This window comes from Thamnophis sirtalis, unplaced genomic scaffold (genome assembly GCF_051295495.1).
Source record: "Thamnophis sirtalis isolate CommonGarterSnake01/CBP01778 unplaced genomic scaffold, rThaSir2_p1.2 scaffold_4, whole genome shotgun sequence".
In the NCBI taxonomy this organism is placed as follows: Eukaryota; Metazoa; Chordata; class Lepidosauria; order Squamata; family Natricidae; genus Thamnophis; species Thamnophis sirtalis.
This window is the reverse complement of record NW_028261384.1, coordinates 1,894,958-1,909,392: the sequence shown is the minus strand read 5'-3', so window position 1 is coordinate 1,909,392 and position 14,435 is coordinate 1,894,958. Positions and strand designations below refer to the sequence as shown.

The window sequence follows — 14,435 nt, the reverse complement described above, 5'->3', positions numbered from 1 at the left end:
TGGAAGGGACCTCGGAGGTCCTCTAGTCCAACCCCCTGCTCGAGCAGAGACCCTTACAGAATCATAGAAGGACAGAGTGGTAAGGGACCTTGGAGGTCTTCTAGTCTGCAAGTCCTCCAAGGTCCCTTTCAACTCTGTGAATTCTATGATTTTCTAAGGATCTCCTCCTTGAGCAGGGGGCTGGGCTAGAAGACCTCTGAGGTCCCTTCCAACTCTACCCTGAAGTTTGAATTCGATTAAGGCTTCTGACTTTATGGCCATGCCACTCAGTTGCACTTCTGGCAAACCATGCCACATCTACAGGACCTCTTCGTAAACTGCGTTATGTTCTTGAAAGTCCTTTTTTTTTTTTTTGAGGTTCTCCTGAACTTGATCCGATCCTAACCTTCTGGTTTTTACCACCTTCTCAAGGAAGTCGTGGCTTCTTCAAATATTGGTTTGGCCTTTTGGTTCTCATTCCTGACGAAGATAAGAGTCAACCAAGTTTATTCCTCCGTTCGATGTGTGGCCGCTTCCTTGTCCATCAAACTTCCTTCATTCTCGTTTTATAAAACGTGCATCTTCTTAAACCTCCAGTTCCCACAGCTTCCAGAAAAGCTTTCCCCAGTGAGCCCATATACAATGGTTCATTTAGTGACTGTATTCCAACGCGCCTGCGCAGGGAAAATGGCTGCCTGAGCTTTTCGCTCCAGCTGGAAGAGAGCTGGAATCACTCAGAATTGAGCCCCCGCTGAACGCTCGACCTCTGGCAGAGCGGGATTGCAGGAGGAGATCTTGAGACGAACCTGGAGAGTTGACTATTTGGGGAAACGCTGCCCTGGAGGCTCGGGGACGGGCTTCAGCGTTCTTGGACGGTCTTGAGCGGCCTTCGGCATTGTCGGGCGGCGCCCTCCCCCCCTCCCCTCACACGGACGGCACCTTCCCAGCGGGTAACGAGCTGGGGACGGCGCTGGCTGAGTACGGGACGACGCTTTGCTTGTTACCTCAGAAAATGCTTGGAAAGTCCTTGGAAAGTGTTGCTGCCACTTTGAATTGCCGCTGCTGCCGCTGCTGCTGCAGACTGCCACTGCCGCTTTGAACAATCTTGCGGCTTGAACGCTATTACGGTGTGGGCAAGCGGCATTGAGCGGCCTGTGGGACAGGCTCCCCCCTCCCCATGAACAGCGATTGAGAGCGCCGTGGCTTGAGATAGCCGCAGCCGTAGGGAACTGCATGGCCTTTGCTGCGGTCGCTGGGAGCACCGGGGCTAAATTAAGAGTACCGCGGTCCGAATGCTGAGGACACCGAGGACGCCTCTGAGTGTTGCGGCTGGAGATCGGCCAGAGATCGGCTAGAGACCGCCGAGACTATCAGGAACTGCTCGGCCCACCCGTGGGAGACATCGAGGCTGCGTGAATTGTGTGGCCCACCCACGGGAGAACGCCGAAGCTGACTGAGGCCACCCGAGAGCCACGTGACTACCGAGGCTGTGGAGCCTGGAAGAGCCTGCTGAGGGGGCCCGATCCTACTGGGACCACCACTGACCATTGTGGTGTCAGCTGCTGGAGGCCTGTCTTGGGGGGGGGGCGACCCCTGTGTTGGTTGCCTGACTCTTCAACCGCTGGTGTGCTGTTGCGGGGTTAGGGCTAGGGACAGAGTTAGGGCTAGGGTTAGGATTAGGGTCAGGGTTAGATCTGATTAGAGTTAGGGTTAGCATTAGGGTTAGGGTTAGGGTTAGAGTTGGTTAGGTTTAGGGTTAGGGCTAGGGTTATGGTGAGGCGTGGGGGTGGGGTTGCTACCATGATGGCCTGCTGGCTCGCTGTCGCCGCTTGACAGCATCACGGCTCAGCTGTGAGAGGGGTCCCCCCTCCTCTCCCCCCCTCCTCCATCGTGGTTGCAGTCTTTTTGTCCAATGTGGAGGAAGTCCTTTGGCTTCTCCTGTCTGCTGTGGAGGCTGTGCTCTGATTATTGTCATACCGGCTAGCCGTCAACCATGACTGGCTTTGTGACTCTCGCTCTTATATCTGCTGCCACCTACGGCTTGCTAGCCTTCCAGTCATCCCTCCCCCTGCCTTTGTCCTCCGGATCATCATCAGGGAGTGAACCGAGACTTTTGATCCTATCTCCGGCCCCTTTGGGACCCCCGTTTGTGCCCCTGCCGATCATTCTGCATTTCCATCCCGGCAGAAAGAGAGGGCAAGGGACATAGAGGACGTGGTCTGGGAGTGTGCTTTCCCCCTCCCTCCAGCTGTTGCTATCATACTGTTTATCTCAGACTCTTGGACCTTGCGCCCCCTGTGGGAGAGGATTCGGACATTAACTTTCCTCTTCCATACTAGGACAATTCTGAACAATTTCCATTTTGTACTATTGCGCAGCTTTTAAATGGCATGGTGAGTGTATGTGGCATGAATATGGTTGATTGATTGTACCCACTTTTATTACCATTTTGTTGTATTGTGTTTTTAAATTGTTCTGTGGGGATTGCTTGATAGTATGGCTGTGTGTGTCTGAGAAGGCTGGGACCATAATCTGACGCCTCCAGCACTGAGTGCTTCTGCGGAAGTGTTAAGGGGGCCCAGGCTTAATCCCAGCCTTAGAATGTCTGAATTAAATGGCCTGCCGAAGGATGCGGTAGCTATGGGGGGGGCTACGGACACAGGAGTGGGCCGGAACATTACAGTCATGACAGGGAGGGGCAGGTATGGCGGGAACTTCAGGGCGAGCCATAACCGGGGAAGAAAGGTCCACTACATTACAGTGATCCCACCTTCCGGCCCTATTAGTTCCACTCCGAGGCCAGATGGCGTGAGTAGTCAGGGCCCTGGTCTCGGTTCCACCACAAATGCACGAACAACAAAAGTGCACCTGACTAAACCGCGGTGACAAAACCGCGCCGACAAAACCACGCGACGAATGAGCGACGAATTAGCCCTAAAGCGCGCCGACAAAAGCGCTCCGACAGAAGCACGCTGTAACGTAATTCTAAACCTAACCCTAACCCTAACCCTAAACCTAACCCTAAACCTAAACCTAACCCTAACCCTAACCCTAACCCTAAACCTACCCTAAACCTAACCCTAAACCTTACCTTAACTTAAATCACGCTTCTGTCGGCGCGCTGTTGTCGGCGCGCTGTTGTCGGCGCGCTGTTGTCGGCGCGCTTTTGAAATCGCGGTTTTAGCACCGCGGTTTTGTCGGCACGCTTATGATGTTCTCGTTTTTGTCGGGTCACACTGGTCTCAGGCTGCTGTTGCTAAATGCCAGGTCTGTGGTTCATACGGCTCCCCTCGTCCAGGACCTAATATGAAAAACGCTTGGCAACTGACTTGTACTTATGACGGTCGTAGTGCCCCGGAGTCACAGGATCAAAATTCATATGCTTGGCAACTGACTCATACTTATGACGGTTGAAATGTCCCCGGGTCACTCAATCCTTCCGGCAAACAAACTCAATGAGGAAACCAGATTTTCTTAAGAACTGTGTTTCAGCTTAACAGCAGCAATGATTTGTTTAACAACGGGGGCAAGAAAGGTGGACTATGGTAAAGCAAAGCCGGAACTGAAGTTCGCAGGCAGCAAATCACTGGGTGGAACATTCCCGTTTTAGGCACATCCCATCATTGCTCCCTCCACCCCACTCCATTGTCCAATCATGTTCAAAGAAGATGTTTTTTGGAATGGCTGTTCTGAGTGCAGGCTGTGTTGTGCCTCCATTCCTTTCCTGGGGAAAACGGCCTTGAAGCGCAGTCTCTGAGAGGCAGACTTAGGTTGATTACTTTCAGTTTCCCCCACTAAGCATTCTCTCTCTTTTTCATTCCCTCCTCCTTTCTTCTTCCTTCCCCCTCTCCTTCTTTTTCCTTCCTTGTTCTCTTCCCATCTTTTTCTTTGTCCTTCTTCTTTCCCTTTCTCCTTCTTGCATGCTCAAATGCAAAAGGGGAAACGTTTCTCCTTTGGTTTCGCTTTCAGATTGTTTTGCTAGCCCTCGGGCAGTTGAAAACAGAAGAAGGAAAACCCAGCGTCTTTTTCCTCTTCTTCCTACTCCTGCTCCTCCTCCTCCTCCTCCTCTCCGCAAACCCCACTCCCTTCTAGCCCTGATGCTGTTCCCTAGTTGGGTTATGAAACGTCTGCAGGGAAACCACTGAGGAAATGTTGTAATATAGTTATATTACACCTTGCGTAGGTGTGGGTCACCCATAGCCCAGTGCATAACAGGGCATGCGCAGCCACGCTGAACCACATAGGAAGAAACAAACTCCTAAAGAACATAACATCCTGATAGTTCATAACATAATATCCTGATAGTTCACTCTAAATGTGCCTTACCCAACGACGCCCAGGATTTGACCATATATAGACAGAACTGCCCTGAGCAATAGATTAGCAATTGTAGTTTGACAGGCTGTCTTAAATCACATGCTGACTGCTCCTCCTGCCTTTGTCCTATCTCAATAAAAGGGGCTCCCAGACCCCCAATCTGGGTCGCTCCATCCCGAGAAAGCTCGTGTCCATGTCTTTTCTCAACATTGGCCTCATGGACGAACCACGGGTACTTCACAAGGAAGAGCTCCCTAACCCTTAATCCTAACAAGATTCGGGGCAGGATCGCTTGGGTCGAGAACTCGCCGAGTTGTCTACGCTCCGTCGCTGGACTTTGACTTCTGGTTTCCCGTTAACGGGGTATTGTGGACACATCTGGATTGTTAGCATAAGGCCGAGCAACGGCCTTCAGTCTCTGGCCAATGATTAGCCACTTGGAGGGATGTCCTGCTGGACTCCAAACCTTCAGGTGAAGAGATAATGAGATGTTTGCTTTGGATATCTGCTTCCGTACTTTCTCACTGATGCACCAAGCTTTGATTCACTTACTACTTTCCTACCTACAATGTTGCTCCTTTTGAGGACAAAGAAGAAGGATCAAAGAAATGCAAGGAGGAGAGGAATCTTACAGAACCATATAATAACAGCCGGAAGGGACCTCGGAGGTCCTCTAGTCCAACCCCCTGCTCAAGCAGAGACCCTTACAGAATCATAGAAGGACAGAGTGGGAAGGGACCTTGGAGGTCTTCTAGTCTGCAAGACCTCCAAGCTCCCTTTCAACTCTGTGAATTCTATGATTTAAGATAAAATAAGGCTGAGAGCGTTTCTTATCCGCTTGTTTCTTATGGGCCTTATGTGCAGCGTCCAAAGTGGAGAGGGTCAACGGCCAAACATGACTGAGATGCTCACTCCAGTCCGCAACCGAAGGAACCTGCGGTTGGTCCGGAGGCAATTCAGGAATAGGAACAAAATCCTGACCGTAAACGACCCGGAAAGGGGTGAAACCCGTGCTGGAATGAACAGAATTGTTGTAGGCCACCTCAGCATGTGGTAACAAGTCCACTCAATCATCCTGCTGATAATTGATGAAACAACGTAAATATTGCTCAAGAACGGAATTAGTTCGTTCACATCCGCCATTAGTCTGAGGATGGTAGGCGGAGCTAAGACCCTGGGTGGAGCCAATGCGTTTGAGAAATTCCTTCCAGAAATTAGATGTGAATTGGACACCACGATCGGAGATAATGCGATCGGGCACTCCATGCAAACGGTAAATGTGGGAAATGAAAAGTTTAGCCAACGCCTTAGCGGAAGGAATTTTGTGGCAAGGCACGAAATGAACTTGCTTGGAAAACAAGTCGGTGACCACCCATATGACCGTATGCCCCTGGCTCTCGGGGAGCTCAACAATAAAGTCCATAGAAATCTCCTTCCAAGGGGCAACCGGGCGAGCGACAGGCTGGAGCAGCCCTTGTGGTTTCCCCGGCGGTCTTTTAGCGGTTGCACAAACTGGGCAACTGGCCACATAAAGTTCAATGTCCTTTTTTAAAGAGGGCCACCAGAATTGCCTCTTCACTAGATGCAAAGTTTTCACGAATCCAAAATGACCCGCTAATCTGGAATCATGTGCGCGACGAAGGACCACGAGGCGTAGGGAGGCGGGGATGTACAATTTGGCGCCGATCCACGGCAGATCATCCCTCATAGTGCACTCGTCTCGATGGTTCAGGAACCAGTCGTCGTGAGGAAGCGCTAGCTTGAGGTCAGAAAGAAGATCTTGAGGCACATCCTTTTTGGCGCGGGTCTGCTGGCGCGTGACTACTGGAGCTGCTAGGAGCGGTTGGACGATGCTCAGTTTAGAGCAATTATATTGAGGCAGTCTGGACAAGGCGTCTGCCATGAAATTCCCCCCCCCCCGGGATATACTTAAGTGTGAAATTGAAATGGTTGAAATATTGGGCCCAACGCATTTGTTTAGGGGAGAGACGGCGTGGCGTTCTTAAAGCCTCCAAATTCTTGTGGTCAGTCCACACCTCAAACGGGTGCTTAGTGCCCTCCAGGAAATGGCACCACATGGTCAGGGCCCAACGGACCGTGAAAGCCTCTTTCTCCCAAACTGCCCAACGTCTCTTCGTGTCCGTGAGCTTCCGGGAGGTGTACGCGCAAGGTTGTAGGTTACCTTGGTTGTTGGCTTGCAACAAGATGGCCCCAACGGTGACGTCGCTGGCGTCAGCCTGGACGATGAAAGGCCTGTCCATGTCAGGATGCTTTAGCACTGGCTCAGCGGCAAACAGACGTTTAAGTTTTTCGAAAGCCGCCTGGCATTCCATGGTCCAGTCCAGAGGCTTATTAGGTTTAGGTTTCGGCTCCCCCTTTGACTTGAGCAAATTAGTTATAGGAAGTGCAATTTTAGCAAAAGAAGGAATGAGTTGACGGTAGAAATTAGCAAAGCCCAAAAATTTTTGTAACTGTTTACGAGTTTTGGGCGCGTCGCATTCAGTGACCACCCTCACCTTCTCAGGGTCCATCTCAATGCCGGCAGGGGAGATGCGATATCCAAGGTAGTCAATTTTAGTTTGGTGAAATTCACACTTAGACAATTTGGCATAAAGATCAGCGGCTCGGAGTTTTTTCAAAACAGTGCGCACAAGAGCGATGTGTTGGTCATAAGTGCGAGTATAGATAAGGATATCGTCCAAATATATGATAACTCCTTTGTAGAGATGGTCATGCAAGATCTCATTGATTAATTGCATGAAGACTGCAGGAGCCCCCTGCAGGCCAAAAGGCATGACCCGGAACTGGAAGCAACCAAGAGGGCAGTTGAAAGCAGTCTTCCATTCGTCTCCCTCCTTTATGCGGACCCTATAATAAGCTTCCCTGAGGTCCAATTTAGTAAAAATGCGGCCCTTCCCCAGCTGGGCCAACATGTCCTTCATCAACGGGAGTGGGTAGAGATTCTGAGTTGATATCGCGTTCAAGTTTTTAAAATTACAACATAATCTAAGAGAGCCATCTTTCTTTTCATGGAAAAGTACAGGGGCAGCCACTTTGGGGCGAGCCAGTTCAATGAATCCACGTTTCAAATTTTTATCAATGAAAGTCCGCATTTCCTCCATCTCCCTGGGTGACATGGAATAAATTTGGGGTTTTGGTAGTTTAACCCCGGGTAAGATGTCTATGGAGCAGTCAGTAGGCCTGTGGGGAGGCAGTTTGTCGGAAGACTTTTCACTGAAAACCTCCTTAAGGTCCCAATACTCTTTAGGAATTTTCTCCTCACCTTCAATCCTCTCCTGCCCTCTAGCGGCCACTTCAGGAGTGTCAGTCATAGGTTGCCCAGGAGTGCCCTCCCCCTCTGGAGGCTCCTTTGTGCGAATGCGCAAGCGTCCTGTCCGCCAATTAATGTGAGGGTTCCACTTCCAGAGCCAAGGGAGACCTAAAATTAGTGGCCTGTCCATGCCAGGCACAACTACAAAAGAAATCAGTTCAGTGTGGGAACCCATCTTCATCTCCAAGGGCTCCGTAAAAAAATGGGCGGGTCCCCCCCCTGCAATGGATCCATCTATCTGGCAAAACACAATCGGGGTTTTCAAAGTACGCAATTTGAGACCCAATTTTTCCACCATGGACGGGTTGATCATGGATCGGGAGCAACCCGAATCGAGCAAGGCGTGAAAGGTTGCTGGTTGCCCCTCAGGGGGAACTTTTAACTCTATGGGGATTAGCAGGGGCCCTTTGTTTGAACTCACCCAGTGAGGTGATGTGTCATCATCGGAGTCCTCAGAAGAGGAGGAGTTGGCGTCCGCGTCTCCCTCCAACGCCTGGCCGAAACAGGGGGGCCTGGAGTCCACAGCGAAGGCAGCTTCCTTCTTCTTCTTGTCGGAGGCTCTGCCAGACTTCTCCTCTCGCTTGGGCGGGGGTTGGGTGGTGATGGGTAATTTAGCACGACAGTCAGGGGCGGTGTGCCCCAATTTCCCGCAACGGAAGCATGTTATGGGTCTGGAGAGCACCGAAGGAGCCCCCCTCCCCTCGCCTCTTCGTCTGAACTGCGATTTGCCGCCTGGAGGGGGAGTGCTCTTAGAAGCTTTCTCCTTCTTCTTCTTTCTTTCCTCTTTGGCACAACGGAGCCTGTTTAAGTTGAGTTCAGCATCAGCTGCGTGTTCAAACCAAGTGGTCAAACGTCTGGGCAGATTGCGATTGACACACTGCTGATAAATGTCTTCATCTAAGCCCAAAGCAAATTTGTCTAAAAGGGCGTCCTCGCCCCACCCTCTCATGTATTGGGACAGGCACTGAAAGTCCTGGATGTATTGGGCGACAGGCTATCGTCCTGCTCGAGGGTTATAAATTTCAATTTGCTTCGCTTCTCAGTCAAGGGGTCATCAAAGCGTCGTCGGAAAGCCTCCATAAATCGATTGAAATCCCCCAGGAGGGGGGAGGCAGACATATGTAAAGCCGTGGACCAGGTAGCCGCTTCGCCGTCTAAGGATAGGAGAACCATTCTCACCCTCATACCATCTGTCTCAAAATCACGGCCATAAATCTCCATGTAATTAAAAACCTGCATAATAAAAGAGGCCAGGCTGGCAGAATCTCCATTGTATCGCACAGGCAGGGGAGGGATTTTGGCCATCCTGTGCCTTCGGGGAGGTGGGGCCCCCGGTCCAGCAAAACCTCTAGCCGCAGGGGGTGAAGCAGGTCGAGGGGGGGTGAAGCTGCGCGTGGGTACTGTCGCTCCCAGCCCCTCCAGTCTTTCTCATCTTCCCCACTTCTTTCCCCAAAATACCTTTGTCCCCAGTAATCAGGTAATTCACTCCTCTGGGGTTTTCTTACGGCTCCCATCTCCAGCATTCGTTGTCGGGGTTGCCTTTGGGTGACCCCTGCATTCCAGCTTGCCTCTTCCTCTCTTTGTCCTACCGAAGTGGACCATCGTGGGGGGGGGGTGGATCAGGCTGGCTGGATATTTGTAGTTGAAACAAATCTTCATGAAGCGAGAGGGCGGGAGGTCCGGCCTCGTGAAGCGAAAGTTCGGGGGGGGGGCGGCCTCGCTGGGATCCACATCACAAGTGGCCCCCTCGTCTTCTCTGACCGGTGAAGACATTCCTCCCTTCACGGTAGACGTAGGTCTCCTGGAAAGGGTTTTAAAGAGACTTCGCTTCTTGTCAGCATCCCTCCATTATATAATTAGGAAAGAAAGACCAAGAGATTCCATGTGTTGGAAATCAAAAGTACTTTTACTAATTACAAATGGTTAGCGAGCAGTTGCGAAGCGAAGTCTGTTTAATTAGGCGCGAAAGCAATTGATATATAGAATAGTCCATTCCCCACCCCTTGGGATCATAGCCTCAGGCCAATCATAAGTCCTTCAAGTGTCAGGTGTGAGATAACTTCAAAAGACATCACGAAGATGGAATGTCGAGGCCGTTGGTCCAGGCGGGAAGCACTCACGCATGCGTAATCCAACCATCTGGTAAATACTAGAACATTCCTCCAGCACATCGAATAACCCCTCCCAAATACCAACCCTCCCTCCCCGTTTCATGACAGCTGAAGCAACAGCAAGGCAGAAGCTGACAGTGGGCCTTCTCCGGGTGCCATCCGCCAGACAATGTCGGCTGGTGGCTCCCCAGGGGAGGGTCTTCTCTGTAGCCGCTCCGACCCTATGGAATGAACTACCCGCAGAGATCCGGACCCTACCCACTCTCATGGCCTTCCGGAAGGCTATCAAAACCTGGCTATTCCGGCAGGCCTGGGGCTGTTGACCTCTTGACCGAGGTTCAGCCCCGATTAGACTGGGTGCATGATGTGCTTCTTTTAATCTGTTTTCCTCTGTTTGTTTTTAATTCTTTTTTTAAAAAATTATTTCTGTAAGCCGCCCGGAGTCCTTCGGGATTGGGCGGCCTATAAATTTAATAAATCCAATCCAATCCAATCCAACTGAAGTTCGCAGGCAGCAAATCCCTGGGTGGAACATTCCCGTCTTAGGCACATCCTATCATTGCTCCCTCCACCCGACTCCATTGTCCAATCATGTTCAAAGAAGATGCTTTTTGGAACGGCCGTTCTGAGTGAAGGCTGTCTTGTGCCTCCATTCCTTTCCTGGGGAAAACGGCCTTGAAGCGCAGTCTCTGAGAGGCAGACTTAGGTTGGTTACTTTCAGTTTCTCCCACTAAGCATTTTCTCTTCCATTTTCCCTCTCTCTCCCGTGCTTCATGGCAGACCAGTGCCGAACAAGGCACTTCTGGTGCCAGATCCATGGGAGATGTGAAAATGGTGACCCCCCTCCCCTCCATCCAGATTGTGGTCCGATCCACTTTTTCAATGCACACGGCGCACACATGCTCATCTAATACAGAGAGAGAGAGAGAGAGTTTTTCCTTTTCCAACCTTTTCCTTTTATTGCATTTTCTTGGGGGGGATAATTTCACACATTCGATGGGTCAGGGAGCTCTTGGGGGGGTCCAGTTTTCCCAGATTTTTTTTGGGGGGGAGTACAGGAAAACAAGCCACCCCATGAGGTGAGATGGGGGCTAATCCTCTTCACTGGACCATTCCTCTGATTCTGAGAGGCTCTGGTTTGAAGTCTCGTTGTGAATCCCCTGTCCAGGTGGAGCCACAATGGTCAACCAGGAATAGCAACCTCGGCAGGGGGGCCTGGGCCCAGTTCGCTTCCTTCCTCGGCGCGGGGTCAAGGATTCCCTTTTGGTTCTCCGGTCCAGTCTTGGCTCAACCTATAAAATGAAAACGAGAGAAGGGAGTGGATTATAGGTCGAGTCGAGGAATCCCTTCAAAGAGACCAGGGGATTCTGGGAGTTGAAGTCCTCCCATCTTCAAGTAGCCAAGGTGGAGACACACTAGCATAGACGCCTTAAATTAGGTGGGCTCTGGGTCCTAGAATGGTGTTTCTCGACCTCCGAGAGGTTAAGATGGGTCAACTCCAACTCCCAGAATTCCCTGCAGGAAGTGAAAATGGTCAAGAAGGTGGCTTGGATGGGGCAATTGAAGCTTTATCCCTTGTTTACCCATGTTAACAGAATTGAAAACAGAGTAAGAAGGGACCTTGGAGGTCTTCTAGTCCAACCCCCTGCTCAAACAGGAGACCCTTACAGAATTACAGAGTTGGAAGACATCTCGCAGGTCATCTAGACCAACCCTCTGCTCAAGCACGAGACCTTGTATCATTCCAGACAAATGGCTGTCCAGTCTTTTCTTTAAAACCTCCAGTGATGGTTCGAGGTTCGAAGTTCATTTTATTTATATGCCGCCCTATTCCCAGCGGGACTCAGGGCGGCGCACAAACCCAAGGAGGGGAAGGGAAACACAAAAACTACAGCAAAAAGTACAGGGCATTTAAAAATGACCAACAGCCACACGATTCGAGAGGGGAAGGGAACTCATTGACCCCAGGCCTGCCGACACAGCCAGGTTTTAACGGCTCTTCGGAAGGCCTGGAGAGAGGTGAGGGTCCGAATCTCTGCGGGGAGCTCGTTCCAAAGTTGTGGGTGATGGAGTACCCACAACTTCTGAAGGCAATAGGCCGCCCATCCTGTCGAGGCAGGAAGAGGGTCCCTTCTAATTCTCCCCCTCCCCCTCCCAGCTTCTCCACCAGTCAACGTACCAACTTGCCAGATTCCAGGATTGGCAGGGGGGAAACATCTGTTTCATTGAAAATGGCTGCCTCTGGATCACCACGCTGCGGAAAGCAAAAAGAACAGGAGAGAACTGGGAGGCATCGTGAAAATCAATTCTGTTCTATTTTCTGTAATATTCTATTCTGTCCTTCATATTCTCTTCTATTATCTTACCCAGAGGTGGCATTCAGCAGGTTCTGACCAGTTCTGGAGAACCGGTAAATACCACCAGTGACTGGCCCCACCCCCATCTATTCACTGCCCCCCCCCCCCCGAGTCCCAGCTGATCGGGAGGAAATGGGGATTTTGCAGTATCCTTCCCCTGCCACGCCCACCAAGCCACGCCATGCCCACCAAGCCACGCCCACAGAACCAGTATTAAAAAAATGTAAATCCCACCACTGATCTCATCTATCCTTCCCTCTCTCCATCAAATCATCACTTCCTTCATCTACTCTATATCCATTCATCCATCTCTCTCTCCTATCTCTCTCTCATCTATCTATCTATCTATCTATCTATCTATCTATCTATCTATCTATCTATCTATCATCTATCTATCTATCTATCATCTATCTATCTATCTATCATTTATCATCTGTCTGTCTGTCTGTCTGTCTAATCCAGGTGTGGGTTCTGGCTGGCAGTACTGCCAGCTCACTCATGTGCATTCTCTGCACGAATACTCAGTACAATTAGCAGAACCAAAAACCAAATTGTGGCACCTACAGTGCCGCCTGGAGAACCAGTTTGGGGGCATGGCAGGCCTGGGTCACTGCCGGTTCCAAGCCGCCAAACCACTACTGGTTCGGCCAAAGCGGGCCGAATCGGGAGGAACCCACTACTGATCTAATGTAATCTAATCTAATTCCTTTGCTGCCTATCTCAGGTTCAGGCCGCTTCTGCACTTCCGTTCAATTCCCCCAAGTACATACCGATCTCAGAACTGAGAAACTCCCAGGAGGAGAATAAATGCCATTGACACACAGCTTGCATTTTCGCTTCTGCGTGTAGAGAGGAGGAGAAAGTTGCCTTAAAATGCCTCTGTAGCAAAAGGAGGATTAACCATGTTGCTGAAATGGGAGAGGATCTCCTGCCTGAGAAGGAGGCAGGACTAGAAGACCTTTTCCAATCCAGCTGTCTGACTACAACTCCCATCATCTCTTCAGGCTGAGGTTAGTAGATCCAAGTAAACCCTTTCCAGATCAGTACAGGTAGGAAACAACCTCCCAGCCTTCTAGCACTGATGATGTTACCAAGCTGGGTCATGAAACGTCCGCAAGAAAACCACCCAGCTCATAGAGAACCAAGAACCCCACAGTCCTTCCTCCTCCTCCTCCTCCTCCTCCCCTCCTCCTCTTCCTCCCTTCTAGCACTGATGATGTTCTCTAGTTGGGTCATGAAATGTCTGCAAGAATATAACTGAATTCAGAGAGCAACAAAGATCCCAGAATCCTTTTCCTCCTCCTCCTCCTCCTCCTCCTCCTCCTCCTCCTCCTCCTCCTCCTCCTCCTCCTCCCCTCCCTCCCTCCCTCCTTCCTTCCTTCCTTCTAGCACTGATGATGTTACCAAGCTGGGTCACGAAATGTCTGCAAGAAAACCACCCAGCTCATAGAGAACCAAGAACCCCACAGTCCTTCCTCCTCCTCCTCCTCCTCCTCCTCCTCCTCCTCCCCCTCCTCCTCCCCACAAACATTGATGACATTCCCTAGCTGGGTCCCGAAACATCTGCAAGAAAACCACCTGCCTTAGAGAGCACCAAGGTCCCCTCATTTCAATCCCGAGATACAGATTTTTCTCCTTTAATAATATAATAATCACAGTAGCAGATGGCAAGCTGAGTTTGGGGGCAAAAGTCCCAAACTCAGCTTGCCATCTGAGCTGAAACTTGGGTTTAGTGAAGGAAGGGTTTGAAATATGGATGGAACATCTGTTGATGAACGTTTCCCTCGACTTACAGGAGCTGGGGATCCGTTCCAGATTCGGAGCTGAGCTCAGATTTCCTGCTCTCCCTCTCTTATCTATTGCTCAAACCTTCTCATTCCCCCTTTCCATCACTCCAAAAGAGCTACCTTCTTCCCTTGTGGAGCACTTGCCACCAAAGCTAGGAGGACACCCAAGATCAACCAGACGTTCTTCATCCTCGATGTTTGTTTCTCTGCTCTTTGTCCTCCGAAGCGAGAGAGGTGGGACGGAGAGGACCCGTGACTTTGTCCCTCCCCTGGTTTGAATCCAATCTCTTCCTCCCATCGATGGGAGTCCTGCCCGAGGAAGAGCTGTTTACTTTCGGGAGTAAACCGAGGGACCGGTGCCCACTCGGTCAAAGCGAAGTGACTCAAATGTAACCAAAACAGACCTCTCATGGTGTAGGTGTTATTCACGTTTCCCTGTGATCGTTTGTTCTTCCGCAAATGCTTACCGAGCAAAACCACATAACTTGTGGGAATGTATTTTTAATGCAACAGCTACAGTAACATTCAGCCAGTAGATGGCAGTGTTTACAAG

General features: G+C 50.6%; 1 protein-coding gene across 1 annotated transcript; it reads right to left on the bottom strand.

Annotated features, from left to right (window-relative positions):
- Window positions 1-10,785: 10,785 nt before the first annotated feature.
- LOC148045735 (uncharacterized) lies at window positions 10,786-14,167 on the bottom strand. The gene is made up of 4 exons (XM_087712333.1): window positions 14,003-14,167; window positions 12,866-12,934; window positions 11,918-11,992; window positions 10,786-11,030 (listed from the first exon to the last, which is right to left on the bottom strand). Exons 1-4 carry the CDS (start codon window positions 14,069-14,071, stop codon window positions 10,830-10,832), a joined length of 414 nt encoding a protein of 137 aa, XP_087568459.1. The 5' UTR covers window positions 14,072-14,167; the 3' UTR covers window positions 10,786-10,829.
- Window positions 14,168-14,435: the final 268 nt, after the last annotated feature.